This window comes from Numenius arquata, chromosome 1, assembly GCF_964106895.1.
Source record: "Numenius arquata chromosome 1, bNumArq3.hap1.1, whole genome shotgun sequence".
In the NCBI taxonomy this organism is placed as follows: domain Eukaryota; kingdom Metazoa; phylum Chordata; class Aves; order Charadriiformes; family Scolopacidae; genus Numenius; species Numenius arquata.
The window spans coordinates 35,127,101-35,141,112 of NC_133576.1; the positions used below are offsets into that span (position 1 = coordinate 35,127,101).

Genomic DNA, 14,012 nt, shown 5'->3' on the forward strand with positions numbered 1-14,012 from the left:
CTTAAGAAACATTATTGCAATCAGCTTCTTGGTGATTGGAAAAGGGAATTCTGTTTCTGTACTTACAGGTCATAGAATGGAACAGTAAGCTAAAAAAAAAAAAAGGGGGGGGGGGGGGGGGGGTAGGGGATTGTCTTTGTTTTTCCCTGGCATGTCATGTTAAGTTTCAGTAAAAATTTGGAATTAGAATGAAATAATAAAAATATCCATCTTTTATAAACTTTTCAGTAGAAGCAAGAAAAATTGATCAAAATCCTATTTTGAGAAACAATAGCAGCATTTAATTTATTTTTTGCTTTTATGTCCATAATGATGTTTGGAGGAAACAGTAGAGAAGCAAATAGTTTTTGCAGGCCTAAAAGTTGTTCACCGTGTTGACCTGTAACAGTGTTACTAATAATGCTCTGAATTTTGGTAGTGACAAGTGTTTGATTGGTAGGTTATGTGCGTCACTTCTGTTTGACTATGTTGATGGAGGACTGTGTTCATTTTGTTGCTTTATGGTAGATTCTAGAACAAAATTTTGTAAATACAAATAATCTAAAAACAGATTAATTTCTCAGTCACTCCCCCTCTCAGATACCTACCAGAAATGGTTAAATGTTTTTGCATCAAATCATAGAATGGTTTGGGTTGGAAGGGACCTTAAAGATCATCGAGTTTCAACCCACCTGCCGTGGGCAGGGGCACCTCCCACTACACCAGGTTACTCAAAGCCCCATCCAACCCGGGCTTGAACACCTTCAGGGATGAGGCATCCACAACTTCTCTAGGCAGCCTGTTCTCACCACCCTCAGAGTAAAGAATTTCTTCCCGATATCTAATCTTAATCTCCCCTCTTTCAGTTTAAAACCATTACCCTTCATCCTGTCACTCCACTTCCTGGCAAAGAGTCCCTCCCCATCTCTCCTGTAGGCCCTCTTTGGGTACTGGAAGCCTGCTGTGAGGTCTCCCCAGAGCCTTCTCTTCTCTAGGCAGAACAACCTCAAGTCTCTGAGGCTGTCCTCCCAGGAGAGGTGCTTCAGCCCTCTGATCATCTTTGTGGCCTTCCACTGGACCCATTCCAACAGGTCCATGTCCTTCCTGTGCTGAGGACTCCAGAGCTGGAACCAGTACTCCAGGTGGGGTCTCACCAGAGTGGAGCAGAGGGGCATAATCACCACACTTCTTTTGATGCAGCCCAGGATGCGGTTGGATTTCGGGGCTGCCAGTGCACATTGTCAGCTCATGTTGAGCTTCTCGTCCACCAACACCCCTAGGTCCTTCTCCTCAGGGCTGCTCTCAATCCATTCTCTGCCCAACCTGTATTTGTGCCTGGGATTGCCCTGTCCCAGGTGCAGGACCTTGCACTTGGCTTGGTTGAACTTCATAAGGTTGCATGAACTTCACGGTCAGTGCAGCTAAGGCTGCTCTTGAGCTTCCCATTCCCCACCAGCCCCTCCTTGACAGTGAGAACAAGGTCCAGCATAGCACCTCTCCTCGTTGGCGTCTCTAAGTTCCACTTTACCTGCCAGATCCTTGGACTTCCTGTGCATTTTAACACTATACATGTTATCAGCTACTGTGCTTTGTTCAGTATTTGTCCTGTATTACCCAGACCTACAAAGCACAACTAATACAATGAATTATTGGGAAGTCAGTGATTTAAACTATCACATTGTCTTCTTTGAGGATTTCTTGATATTTTTTCCTGTCAGCTTTCAAGACAGTGTGGCACGTCCTCAAACAAGTCTGTTTGAGCTGAACTTTCAGTGAAACAATTTAGGGAGGATGGAGAATAAGGGAAAGGGTTGAAGGAGGTTAATCACTTTTCCTCGCTTTTTATGAGTTCCCAGATAATGTGATCTTGGGTAAAATGTAAAATGACCATTAAAGAAATGTTATTTTCTAGACTAGTAAAAAGTTAGGTGCCTAAACAGTGGATTGGCTTTACTCCCACTGTTGTCAGATGTGCCCTCGGTTTTGAGAAGTCGCGAAGTCATGGTAAATTGGAGTTTTGCACTGCTTTATTTACTCTTTTTTGTCAGAGTATTTAGGTGCTTAGGTTACTTAGACCTGTCTTAGAAATCTAGCTCTTAGGCACTCGTGAGGTAAATTTGGCTGATTCTTATATGTAAAGCCAATATACATGCAATTAAGAATAACAATTATTTTTTTTTTATTTTTTCTTTTTTTAGTATCATTAGTCTGTGGCATTGTGGCAGGTTTGTTTCACCCAAAGACTTATACTGGGAAGAGGACAGTGTGAATCTAAGGCTTAAGACTAATGGAAATGGGCAGTAAGATCCCCAGAAATCGCCAATTGGTTAGTCTCACAGCATCAGTGACCTTCTGTAAAGGAGTATTTCCACACTATATGAAAAAGAAATGCACTGCAAATAAAGGAACAGTTTAATCTCTGAGGCTGTAGATCTGATTGAAGTCCCTAAAAATGTGCATTTGTTGGTGGATATTAATGATAGAACTGCTAATAATAAATGATTATTGAAGACATTTATATGAGCTCACCTCTCAAATTAGACTGCAGTTTTTAATTTAGATGTTTCTTTCATTTGTTGTAGAACACTGTGCATATGTAGGGCTTTCTATAAATGTTAAGCAATACTAAAAATAGAACAGCCCAATAAGGTATGAAGTTTTCTTTCGTAGTTCTGTTTTCTGCTCCTTAAGCTACTAGTTAGAGGATGCTAGCATAAACGGGGAGGTTTGTAGGAAGATTTAACTGACACACTCTTGTTTTTTGTTCTTGTCCGTCTCTTTCCATTTCTACACTAATAGTAAAATAAATCTGGACACAATACTGAGGTCTATTTAGTAAAAAGTGCTTGAAAATACCTGTGAAATAACAGCTATAATGAAGGACATTGCAGTTCTTTTATTCTTTAAGATGCCAAAAGCAGACTGTGTTCTGGAAGACATCTGTTTATCTTTAGAAGAAGACAACAAGTTTTCTAGGTTCTTTCTTTCTTCTTCTTCCTCCTAACTTGTGTTTGTCACTCTTCATAAAACATTTTGTTGTCTTTGAGCTCAGGGGTTGGACTTTGTTTCAGTTATCTCAATCCACCTGGTTGGCTTCACTTTCAACTAAATTTAGGGTGTCACTTCTCTGGCATAGCATGCAGGTATCCTGTTACATTTCAGCTCTTACATCATTCTTCACCTGACCAAACTGTGGAACAACACCTTTTCACTTAATTTTATGTCTGCATAAGAGCAGTCTCATACAGAAATCTGTATAGTTTTCCTTCCAAATCTTAAGATTATTCTATTCATCATGTATAATTCTACAGTTTGGTTTTAAAATATGGTCATATATCTGTTCGCAGTGCTGTCTTTTCCACCCACAGGAACCATATTAGCCTGAATTTTTATTTTCAAATATTTTTTCTCCTTCGGTGATTCTGAACCTCTTTGGTACTCCCCAGTATATTCATACAGTTGTATGTACACACCCCAAGATCATGTATGGATCTTCTGATTTCTCTCATGTTGTTATTCTTTGGAATCTAGTTATTTTTTTTTCCCTAACTCATCCCAAAGTTCACCAATTTAAACAGCCATTAAAATATGGTGCTACGTAATGTTGCTATTCCTAATATTACTAAGGAGTATTTGTATATGCATATTGCAATTGTTATTAATATCTATTATTTTAGCAGTGCTATACGAAAAGATATTTTTAAGAGTAGTTTCATATAGTGATAAGTGGATTCACTCAATGGAATGTAAATGTAGGTGTATTCATTCAGTGGCATGCTAGATGATTGCAAGATAAATTATCCACGAGGATATGGGAAAATATCCTTGACAGAAAATACCAGTTTCACTGTACGATGACTAAGCTATTGTTACTCCAGTGTATTTAGGTTTTTTCGTGATTTGTAATGTGACTACCATTCTGATGTTTTTCATTGGTCTACTGCTGCACCAAGTGGGCACTTTCACCTTGCAGCAAATGTTCCTGAAAAGATGTTTCACTGTATTTTAACCGTTCCCAGGACTATCATGTCAGTAAATGCCAGTGCAGAAGAAGGAAGAAAGAGTTTAAGAAAAGGTGAAGTCAGTATGGGAAACCCATCAGACTCAGCACTGATAGCAAATAAGTTATTGCAGCAGTGCACATAAGGGAGTTTAGTGTGTCACTATTTTCTGAAGACTGGGGACAAAATACCCCACAGGCATAAGTACCATGGTTGGGTCCTAAACTGTCTAATTTAGATGCTATTTTCTTTCACACTTGTATCACTTTGACACTTTTCTTGACTTGTATCAGTCAAGAGCAGGATGCTTCAGTGAAGAGTGTAAATATAAGCTGCTGAGAAGCATAGTAGTCTGCAGCAAAAAGTTATAGTTCCCAGTATTTTTTTTACCCAGAGAATTTATATCCACTGACTGGGTCTGTGTTGCTGTATGGGTTGGATGGCCAGGATTTGGCTCTGCCACTGTATTGTACCTCAGTGTTCAGTAACAATAGGACTGCATGGATTCCTACTGACTGTTATTGATACTCCTTTGAACAAAATTGCTTTTGTGTTTGACATCATATGTTGTTTTATCCTTTATACCTATTAGTTATTTGGTAATTCTCATTTGTATAAAGATTAATTAAATATATTTTGCAATAAAACGAGCAATTGCAAATGTAAGCACTCCAAATTTATGAAATGCCAGAACTAAGATTGCAAATGAAGTCCTCATTTGTTCTCTTCATATAGGCGTCTCAGATAATTATCTGAATTATGAGAACCTTTTTTTCTCTAGGACACCATCTTAATGGTTTGCACGTCCTCTACAGTGTAGGATTGCATACTTTCTCAATGTTTTTATATTGTTGCATACAAAGTGGTTAGCAAAATGTTAGTGTATGTTTTCATTATATAACTAATGTATGATATAAGCACAGCTTGCATTCATGAACAACTCAAGTTTGGGTTTAATGGCAAGTTTCTTTTAAAGAACATTGATCAAAATATAATTGAAACATCTACATTAAATAAACCTTTTACAGAATTTATTCTTAGCAGCATTTGTAAATAATTATCTTGCTATTCCCCAAGATAAACTTCAGTATTTGAGCAAAGTATAAATTGAAGCCAAGAGGTTAAAAGTGATTGCCTACAAAATCCCTAAAGCCACATTGTGGAAACATGATTAGGAGTGCTTAAAATTACAAAAAGTTTGAGTACTCAGAACTCTAAAATTAGATTATTTGAATATTCATAACCTCTGTAAATGAAACTCCTTATTTTTTATGCATCATGTAGACACATAGTTTAGAAAAATAATGCAAGAGGTTTTGAGAATTTAAACTAACATATTTGCATCTTTACAGAAAGATAAGGAAGACCAGTGGCTAGAGAAAAAAGTGCAGGGTAGTAGAGACCACATCATCTTAGAGCATCTTCAATGGACCATGGGTTATGAAGTACAAATCACAGCTGCCAACAGACTGGGTTACTCTGAACCAACATTGTATGAATTCAGCATGCCACCAAAGCCCAACATTATTACAGGTAAGTTAATTTTGGAGTGTTTTCTCTCTATGAATTATTTGCTACGCATATTACACTAAGGCATGCAGTTGAACATAAGGTAACTGAAGACTTACTTTAACTGACAAAGCCCAAGACCTGATCCTGTATTATCAGCAAAGGGTCTATTCAAAATCCATAAATGGAGCCTAATTTCCTACTTTTCTCTTAGTAATAAAGCAATTTGGAAGTACAGAAGAAACATTGAGCCTTCAACCCAGGTGATGACAGTTAACTAGAAATATAGTATTTAAGATAGACCTGCTATACATTTTTAAGTCGCCTTGTACTGCCTATTTGTCTGTTGGAAGCAACTTAATTGTTAGAATTCTTGATTTCAGTCCAACTCAAAATATCTCTACATGTGCTTCAAGATACACATGTAATAAAGGTATTTATTTTTGTGTCTGATGAAGTTAAAAGTTCAAATATTCTTATTTAAACACCATCTTACTGATTCACCCTAACATGGTGAACATACAGCCTTCTATTAGGCCTATTTACAAGCTTTAAAATCTGTTGAAATGTTCATATTTTTAAGTGTGTAAATAGAAAGGTTTGGAATTTTTTTAAAGAAAACTGCATAGTATTTAAGAGTGAGTATGTTTCAGTAACTGATTTATCAAATGTTAATGCTTCACAACATAAAAGTTAAATTTTGGTGCAGCAATGCAAAATTATTTCATTCAGAATAGACCTAAAATATGATGGTAATTTCTGATATATTATGCGTAATTTTAATTTTTTATAAAGCAAATATTATTAGGAAGAGACTTCAAACTTTTAATCTAAATTATGAGCTGATAGCTTTAATAATAAATTCTAGGTTACATCAGTGTCATCATTACCTTTTTAAAATCAGGTGTTAAATCCTCTAACAGAATATTTCCTGTATGCCATATATTAAACTATTAGAGTATTAGAATCAAATTAAAATCTTGCCAAATAAATATAATGGACAATATATTAAAAGGTAAACCATATTGATACCTGAGCATCTGACTAGCACTGATCTTAGTAAAATGGCAATGAGTTTGAATGAGTCATAGACTAGTGTGTCATTAGAAAAGTTTGAAATAACTAACAAATTTTGTTTTCTGTCTGTTGCAATTTTTCTTCAAATATATTTTCAGAGAAGTTATCTCAAGATCTCTGCATATTTTTTTTTTAATATTCCATAGCAATTTGTTGATATTGGAAGCACTGTTACTTGTATTTATAGAAAGGAATAGGCATTTGTAATTCATTAATAGGTTCAGATCAGTTCTAGTACAAATATTTGGTTGATGCACTTGAATTGCAGTAGTGAGAGTTGATTTGCATCTTGATTGAAATTTGTGTTCTTAAACTGATACTGCCTTGTGATTGCCGACATTCAGAAATAAAATTTCATTACATGATTGAAAAATAAAAGGGGAAAAATGTAGGAAAGCTTATTGTCCCAATGAAATAAAAGTATCTATCAAGTAGAAAAAGAAATAAAACCTTATGTAGGTAAATGGAAGGGATGAGCCATTCTGAAATTTTGTATATTTGAAACACATATGTCCTGGTTTTGCAAATGTTACTTGTTTTCCAATGCAATCTAACTTTAACCTGCTATAATTACTTAAAGTATAACATATTATTGCCACAGCTGTTGTAACTGAGAGAAACATGACATGCCGGCGTAAATGATAACCTAGATGGTCTCTAGACATTCAAGTAAAAAGCAGTTTAGTTAATTTTGTTTCAGAAGACAGATAGAACGTTTTTCTCTGAACACAGTTTTATAGCTATTTAGAGACTTTCTCCTTTCAGTGCTCTCCCATACCCTCGAAGTAGTTTTAAGAAGTCTGTTACACTATTTAACATCAGGTCTTCTTTATATGAATCATTATTGCAATTATGACTGTGGAACTAATTAGTTTCCTTGACAACTGTTTTTGCAAGCCTGAAAAGAGTATGAAATTCCCATCATAAAAATATTCTGTAGGTGATTTTTAAAAGTGTGTCAAAAGACACTTAGAATCAATGGAACATTAATGTTCATATCCATGAGTCAATATGAGTATCTTGTTTTGAAATGGCATAATATTATTATTGCAATATAATATATATAAAAACATTGTTGCAAAAGTGCCAACTGACTCTTAAAACTTAATAGATAATGTATATAAAATACTTAACTTTGAGCAGAATATTTCTTTCTGGTATCAGTTAGTCAACTCAGATGATGCACTATTTGTCTGCTTTGAGGCTTAGGTATTTGCAGCTAGGCATCTACAGCTAGTTCTAAAGGATATAGGCAACAAGAATGAAATTAGGTAGACTTTTGAATGAAATCTGCATCACCTATCCTGTGCTCACTTAGCTGCTTCTGATGACTGAGAATCCCTTCCTGACTATTCATGTAATTATTAGAAAAGTTTCTAAGACTCCTGAAGGTTTTCATCTCTATGTGCCCAGACCTATGGCACTTCAGCTGAAGCGAGTATTTCTGACTTGTTCTAAATTAAATTAAAAAACAAGATATCTCTAGGTCCTATGTATGCAATCACATGGATATAACTTATTCCAATTATGGGATTCCCTAAGTATCATGATAGTTAACTATACCTAACATATTATTATGGTGAAAATGTGTGTGAACTAATGCAATTAATCAGAGAACTGGAGAGAGGTGGAGGCAAGGATACATTTGTTGTCCTTGGATGGATGCTTACCAGGAAAATGGGAGTTGTCACAAGAAATAAAACTTCCATTCTGATTCCTGCAGAAGGAGCTTGCTTATGTTTTCAAGAGCAATTGGATATAAGGCAGAAGTGCTAATCCCTGAGGGCTGGGACTGGAAGCCAGAACCCTACTTACGTGCATACACAACTCCTGTGGGCACTGAGTCCACAACATCTGCAACTGTGAGCAAGTACGAGCTCCTGGCTGGCAGTCAGATTCTATAATAACACAATATGATGATCTTCCATTACCAGTCTTAGGTCTAGGAAGGAACCTGAGGCTGCAAATTGCTGTCTGGCATCAGTGAGGTGTATGTGACAGACATTCCTTTAAATTTTCACATGGTTGGCCTCAGCAATAGATCTACTATATATAGCCTCAACTATAGATCTACTTGATTTTGTAATGTCTGTTCCTAAGCCTATAGCACAGTCCCCATTCACTGAATGACTCACATTTGTGATTAGTTCATCAGAAATTGTAATCCTTTTAATAAAAGTTTCCTGGTTTTCTGAAGGGTTGCACTGACTGAGAAATACTCAGCAAACCAACTTCTTAAAACACTTCCCCTTAAACAAATGTATGTACAAACACATTCATGTATGTGCATATGTTTATTCATATGTATATTATACATGTATATTATATCTATGTATATATCATTTTACTCCCTACTTTTTTGAATTATTTTTTGTAGTCAGCAATTCCATCTTTGTATGTCACTTTTTACTTAGGCTTATGAGCATGTATTTAAGAATCATGCTTTGAAGAAAAAGTGGCATAGTCTTAAAGGTAGTATTTTATGTATTTCAATATCTCATTAGGGATGTTAGTTGGCAGTACTTGCAGGCAGGTGCAACTCTTAACATCGCTGTGCTTGCCTCTAAGTGCTGATTTGTGATATTTTAGAAAATTTTGTTCTGGCGTCTCTATAGTGTTAAGTTTCTTCTAGTCCTGTGAGAAAAAAGGAAATTCTCAAAGGAGCTGTGTGCCTTAGCTCTTAGCTCTTTATCAGTATTAGGACAGGATAGACTAGCCTCTGCAGCCATAACAAACACTCTGACTAGGTGTCACTGGGAACAGCTGAACTCCATCAGCTCCCAGAGCCAGCGAAACAGCACACTTGTATGCATCCATTTACTCTTTCTCAGCAAGGCAGAGACAGAGATCCTGTCTTTGTACCATGCAGCTGGTACAAAAGTGTTTAAATCGGCTGTCATTCTGAACCATTACTATTGCAACCTAAAAAGACATCTACAATTCTATATTAAATCAATCTGAAAAGAAAATTAAATGCAAGGTGTTAAAAGAGGATACTTTCTGCAAGTGTTTGGTATATTTTCAGAAATTAGTGGCAGAAGATTTATGCAGGTGCTATCTTCCAAATGCTTTTATCCAGTCAGTGCTGTTTCTCTGGAAGGCCACTAGTTATATTAAAAATGGCTGCAAGTTGTGTTTTATCATAAGTTTTTTCTTCTTCATTATAAATTAATAACTTGGCACAACAGTGGGAAAATGAGAAAAGCATTTGGGGATAATAAGAAGCTCTTAGATCTATTTTTCTCACTTTGTGATACTGGTTGTTTTGGGGTTTTTTAACTGCCAATACTGCATGAACTGTTGGAATATTTTTTTTTATCAACATCCCTGGATAATTTTTAATCCATTGTGCATCTCATTTGCTTTTTTTCAATGCAGTCTGTCACCATTGCTTAAAATAGTCTAGTGATAGGCAAAGAGGGACAATCTAATATGTGATATTTTCTCTCATCATCGCTAGTAGCAACGATGATACTGTTCATGCAAACATGATTTTTATCAGTAGTTTTTACAAAAATGGAGGATCTCCAGTGGTGTCAAAGTGAATGAAAAATAAAAATAGCTCCTATCAATGCTAAAGGTATCTGTGTTTATATATGTATATTTGAATTTGTGTATGTACATTTTATGATGTATTACATAGACAAAATAGGGCTTTTGAATTGTACAGACAGTGTTTTATTAGAATAGAAGCTAGGATAATAAACTTTTTAATCTAGAGACTGAAAATTATTAAGTACAGAAAAATAGAAATATCTCCCTGATGCCCACAATTTTCTCTCAGGGCAAGTAATGTTCTTTAATTTTTTTCTCAGTCAAGCAATCCATTTAGGTTTTTTGCGTGGATATAATTTCTATACGATCCTGTCTTTATCTCTGGGATAGGTTTTTGCTTCTGTCACATCTTGCTGCCAAACAGCAAATTCTCTTGCTGCAGGTGCTCTCTTTGCCTCTCACATGCCTTCAACCCTGACCCATGGGCTGCAAGAGACTCCCTGGGGAACAGTCTCCCTTGCTCTGAAGGGAAGCATAGCCTCCTTTTTCTTCAGAAGGGTTGGCTTGACCCTGACCATGCATCAGCTAAGAGAAGCCAAAAAGCAGCCTTCATTCTTGTTCTGGACCCCACCACAAAAGTACATAACATTTGTTGACTTACCATAACTATGAATAAACTTCCAATCTGAATAGTTCTTGTGTCCTTTGAAGCATTTTCCTTAGATTTCAAATAATTTCAGACCTGTCTGAAATTAGGTTTTACCTGATTGCTACCAAGCCTCAAGGTCAGGATATCACGTAAAAGTGTGCTTGCACCACCAAGGCCTCTGCTCTCATTACCATTTACCCTTCCTTGCTACAAGAGCACATTGCTGACTCACATTCAACTTGGTGTCCACCAGGATCCCCAGTGCATTTTCAGCAAAGCTTGGTGGCCCCCAGCCATATACTGGTGACTAGGATTGTTCCTCCCCAGGGGCAGGACATTTCTCCTTGTTGAACTTCATGGAGTTCCTGTCTGCCCATTTCTCCAGCCTGTCACGGTCCCTCTGGATGGAAGCACAATCATCTAGTGTATCAGCCTCTCCTCTGAGATTTGTGTCATCAGGAAAGTTGCTGAAGGTATGGTCTGCACCATCATCCAAATCATTGATAATGTTGAACAGGTTTGGACACAGGGTACACTGCTAGTCTATGGCCTTCAACTAGACTTCATGCACCCTCTGGGCCCAGGTATTCAGCCAGTTTTCAATTCGACCTCACTGTCTGCTTATCCAGCCTATATATCAACAACTTCTCTATGAGGATCTTATGGGAAGCAGTGTTAAAAGCCTTATTGAAGTCAATGTAGACAATATCCACAATTCTCCCCTCATCTATCAAGCCAGTCATTTCATCATAGTAAGTCACAAGGTTGGTCAAGCGTTGCTTTGCCTTTGTGAAACCATGCTGACTGCTTCTGATGGAATAGTTCTTTATGTGCCTGGAAACAGTTTTCAGGATTAGTTGCTCCATTATCGTCCCAGGGATTGAGGTGAAGCTGACTGCCCTGTAGATCCCCGAGCCCTTCTTCTTGCCCTTTCTAATGATAGAAGTGACATTTGCTTCCCCTCTTCCTCAGACACCTCTCCCTATCTCCATAATAATTCAAAGATTATTGAGAACGGCCTTGCAATGACAGCTCCCTCAGTGCTTGTGGACGCATCCCATCAGCGCCAATAGATTTATGTATGTCCAGTTTTCTTAAGTATTCCCTGACCTGATCCTTACTTCAGAATTTCCTCACGTCTCTGGGTCCTTAGATTTCCAAAAGATATCTCTGTTATGTTTATTTTCTAGGTTTTTATTTACAGCTCTTCTGTAAAAGAGCCAATAAAACCAATCCAATTTTCTTCCTTCTTCACTTTCATTTCAGTAGCAACAACAGCATTCTTCAGGCAGGCTGGCTTTCAGTTATATTTGTGGTATTTTTTCTCTCAGTACACAATCAGTAATCCATGTGCTTTTGCAGATATAAACTGCTGGTTTTTTAGCTTTAGTCAGCAATTCTGTAGGTAATGAACAAGGGATAGACTGTCGATATTCCCTCTTGAGCGTTTTTGCAGAACTTCTGGTAACTAAAATTAGTCATTAGTGATCATATGTAGCTCATTTGAAGAGAAGCCTTTTCCAAGTACAATGTGTTATTTCGGAACAGGGCCACATTCTGAGGCAGAGTTAGCTTTGGGGTAATGTCAGCAGTTGGCTTCTGGTACTTATTCTTAGTTCTAGGAAAAATTACGTTGCATCATTAAAAGTTAAATTAGGAGAATTTTAGGTACTTGTAGTCGTCATCATCTTTTGTAGTCTCTTTCCATAGAAAAAACTAGAAAGGCTGCCAGTATCTACTTGAACCACAGCTAAAAGTCATTACCTGTGGCTTTAAAACTGCCTGTTTAAATCTCTAGAAACAGACTGTAGAATTATACTATGTACTGATTCTTCAGGAATAACATTTTGGCCTCATTTCCAACCTATGGCTTGTGACCACTGCCTGTCCATGTATGTCTGTATGTATACCTGCACAAACATCCATCAATTTGTGTCTTGTGATAACTTTTGAATGCAGTTGACAATTTCACTAAATTTGGCAGCAAACAGTTGTTCAAAAATAATACATTCCTATAACCTTTTTTTAAAAGAGGCATGTGAGGACAGAAGTAAAATTCTTTGTAGCTCAGTAAGGAAAATACTATATTACAAATTTACACACTTTTAACAATCAGAATTATTTGGGAAAGGATAGTTGTAACTTTCTGACCCTTGATCCTTACACCAGCTTAGATAGCAATAAGAAGTTTAAACCAATAAAGAAAAGGAAAAGCACAGAAGGAGTTTGAAGGTATTTCCACAGGTAAAATCCATTCTAAGGATCAGAAATTTTAAGACCATAATGGGTACCTCTTTTGTATAACTGTGCATTACAGGATTCCTCAGTCTATCTCTACAGCTTTGACTAGTTAGGTTTTTAGTTAAATCTAAAATGAAGAACAAAATGTAGTGCTCAAAAAGGAAGGCTTGGGGATGTTAGTCTCCTTGTAGCTCTGATCATATTCCCAAGGCAAGGAAGAGCTGCAGTGTTACCCTTTTGAAGTTCCCTGCATCATTTTCTCATAGGCTGAAGGATACTATTATTCCAAAATCAGAACCTGAAAATGAAGACTTTTGTCTGACTTATGTTCAGATCATAATTCTGAGCTAAAAGAAAAGCAAAGTCTTCAGTATGTATTGTTGTCTTGGAAGAAGAAAATTTTTTTTAAAAATTATTTTTCTGAAATTCTGAAGAGGATAGAGAGAAGAGATTAAATGTGTCTTTAAAATCTCATGTTTTGAGAATAGAGGTTGGTAGGAATCACACCAATCAGAAAAATTAATATCCAAAGTTCAGAAAGTCTATAGCCCCCACAAAACTTGTTTCCTTTTGTTTTGCAAGCTAGTACTAGAATTTGCTGAGTAAAAGCCATTTCTTATCAAATTCTGGAGCTGAACATTGTTGTTAGTTATAGGGCATATTCCTACGGTAGGCTAGAAACAGCTGTGTTTGCTCCATTCCCTGCAAAGACTAATAGTTTTTTTACGAGAAAAGGGATAGAAATCACTTTTTTAAATGGATAGAACTTATTTGATATGAATCAAAGAAACAAAAAGCCTCACACTAGCAGTACCATCAGAGATGTTTATAGGAAAAGACTATTTTTTTTATAAAATGTAATTCTTACAGAACAGCTATCACAGAAATTAACTACTGTATACTAGAAAAGCAGCAGAATGCTAGAAAAAATAAATAATAGTGAAGTACTCTGTATTGAAAGAACTTCTGCTGCAAAATGAATTGATTTTTTTTTTTTTTTTTACTTCATGAATTTAAGTTTGGTTATCTTTTTGAGTGCTATGAGAACAAAAAAGAAAATC

At 36.4% G+C, this 14,012-nt stretch overlaps 1 protein-coding gene across 1 annotated transcript in view; it reads left to right on the forward strand.

Annotated features, from left to right (window-relative positions):
* The window catches only part of NCAM2 (neural cell adhesion molecule 2), a 145,918-nt gene that overhangs the window by 104,388 nt on the left and 27,518 nt on the right, over nt 1-14,012 (forward strand). Inside the window, exon 14 of the mRNA XM_074167448.1 lies at nt 5,333-5,513. Within this exon, the coding sequence (XP_074023549.1) occupies nt 5,333-5,513 (181 nt within the window). The remainder of the gene's footprint in view (nt 1-5,332; nt 5,514-14,012) is intronic.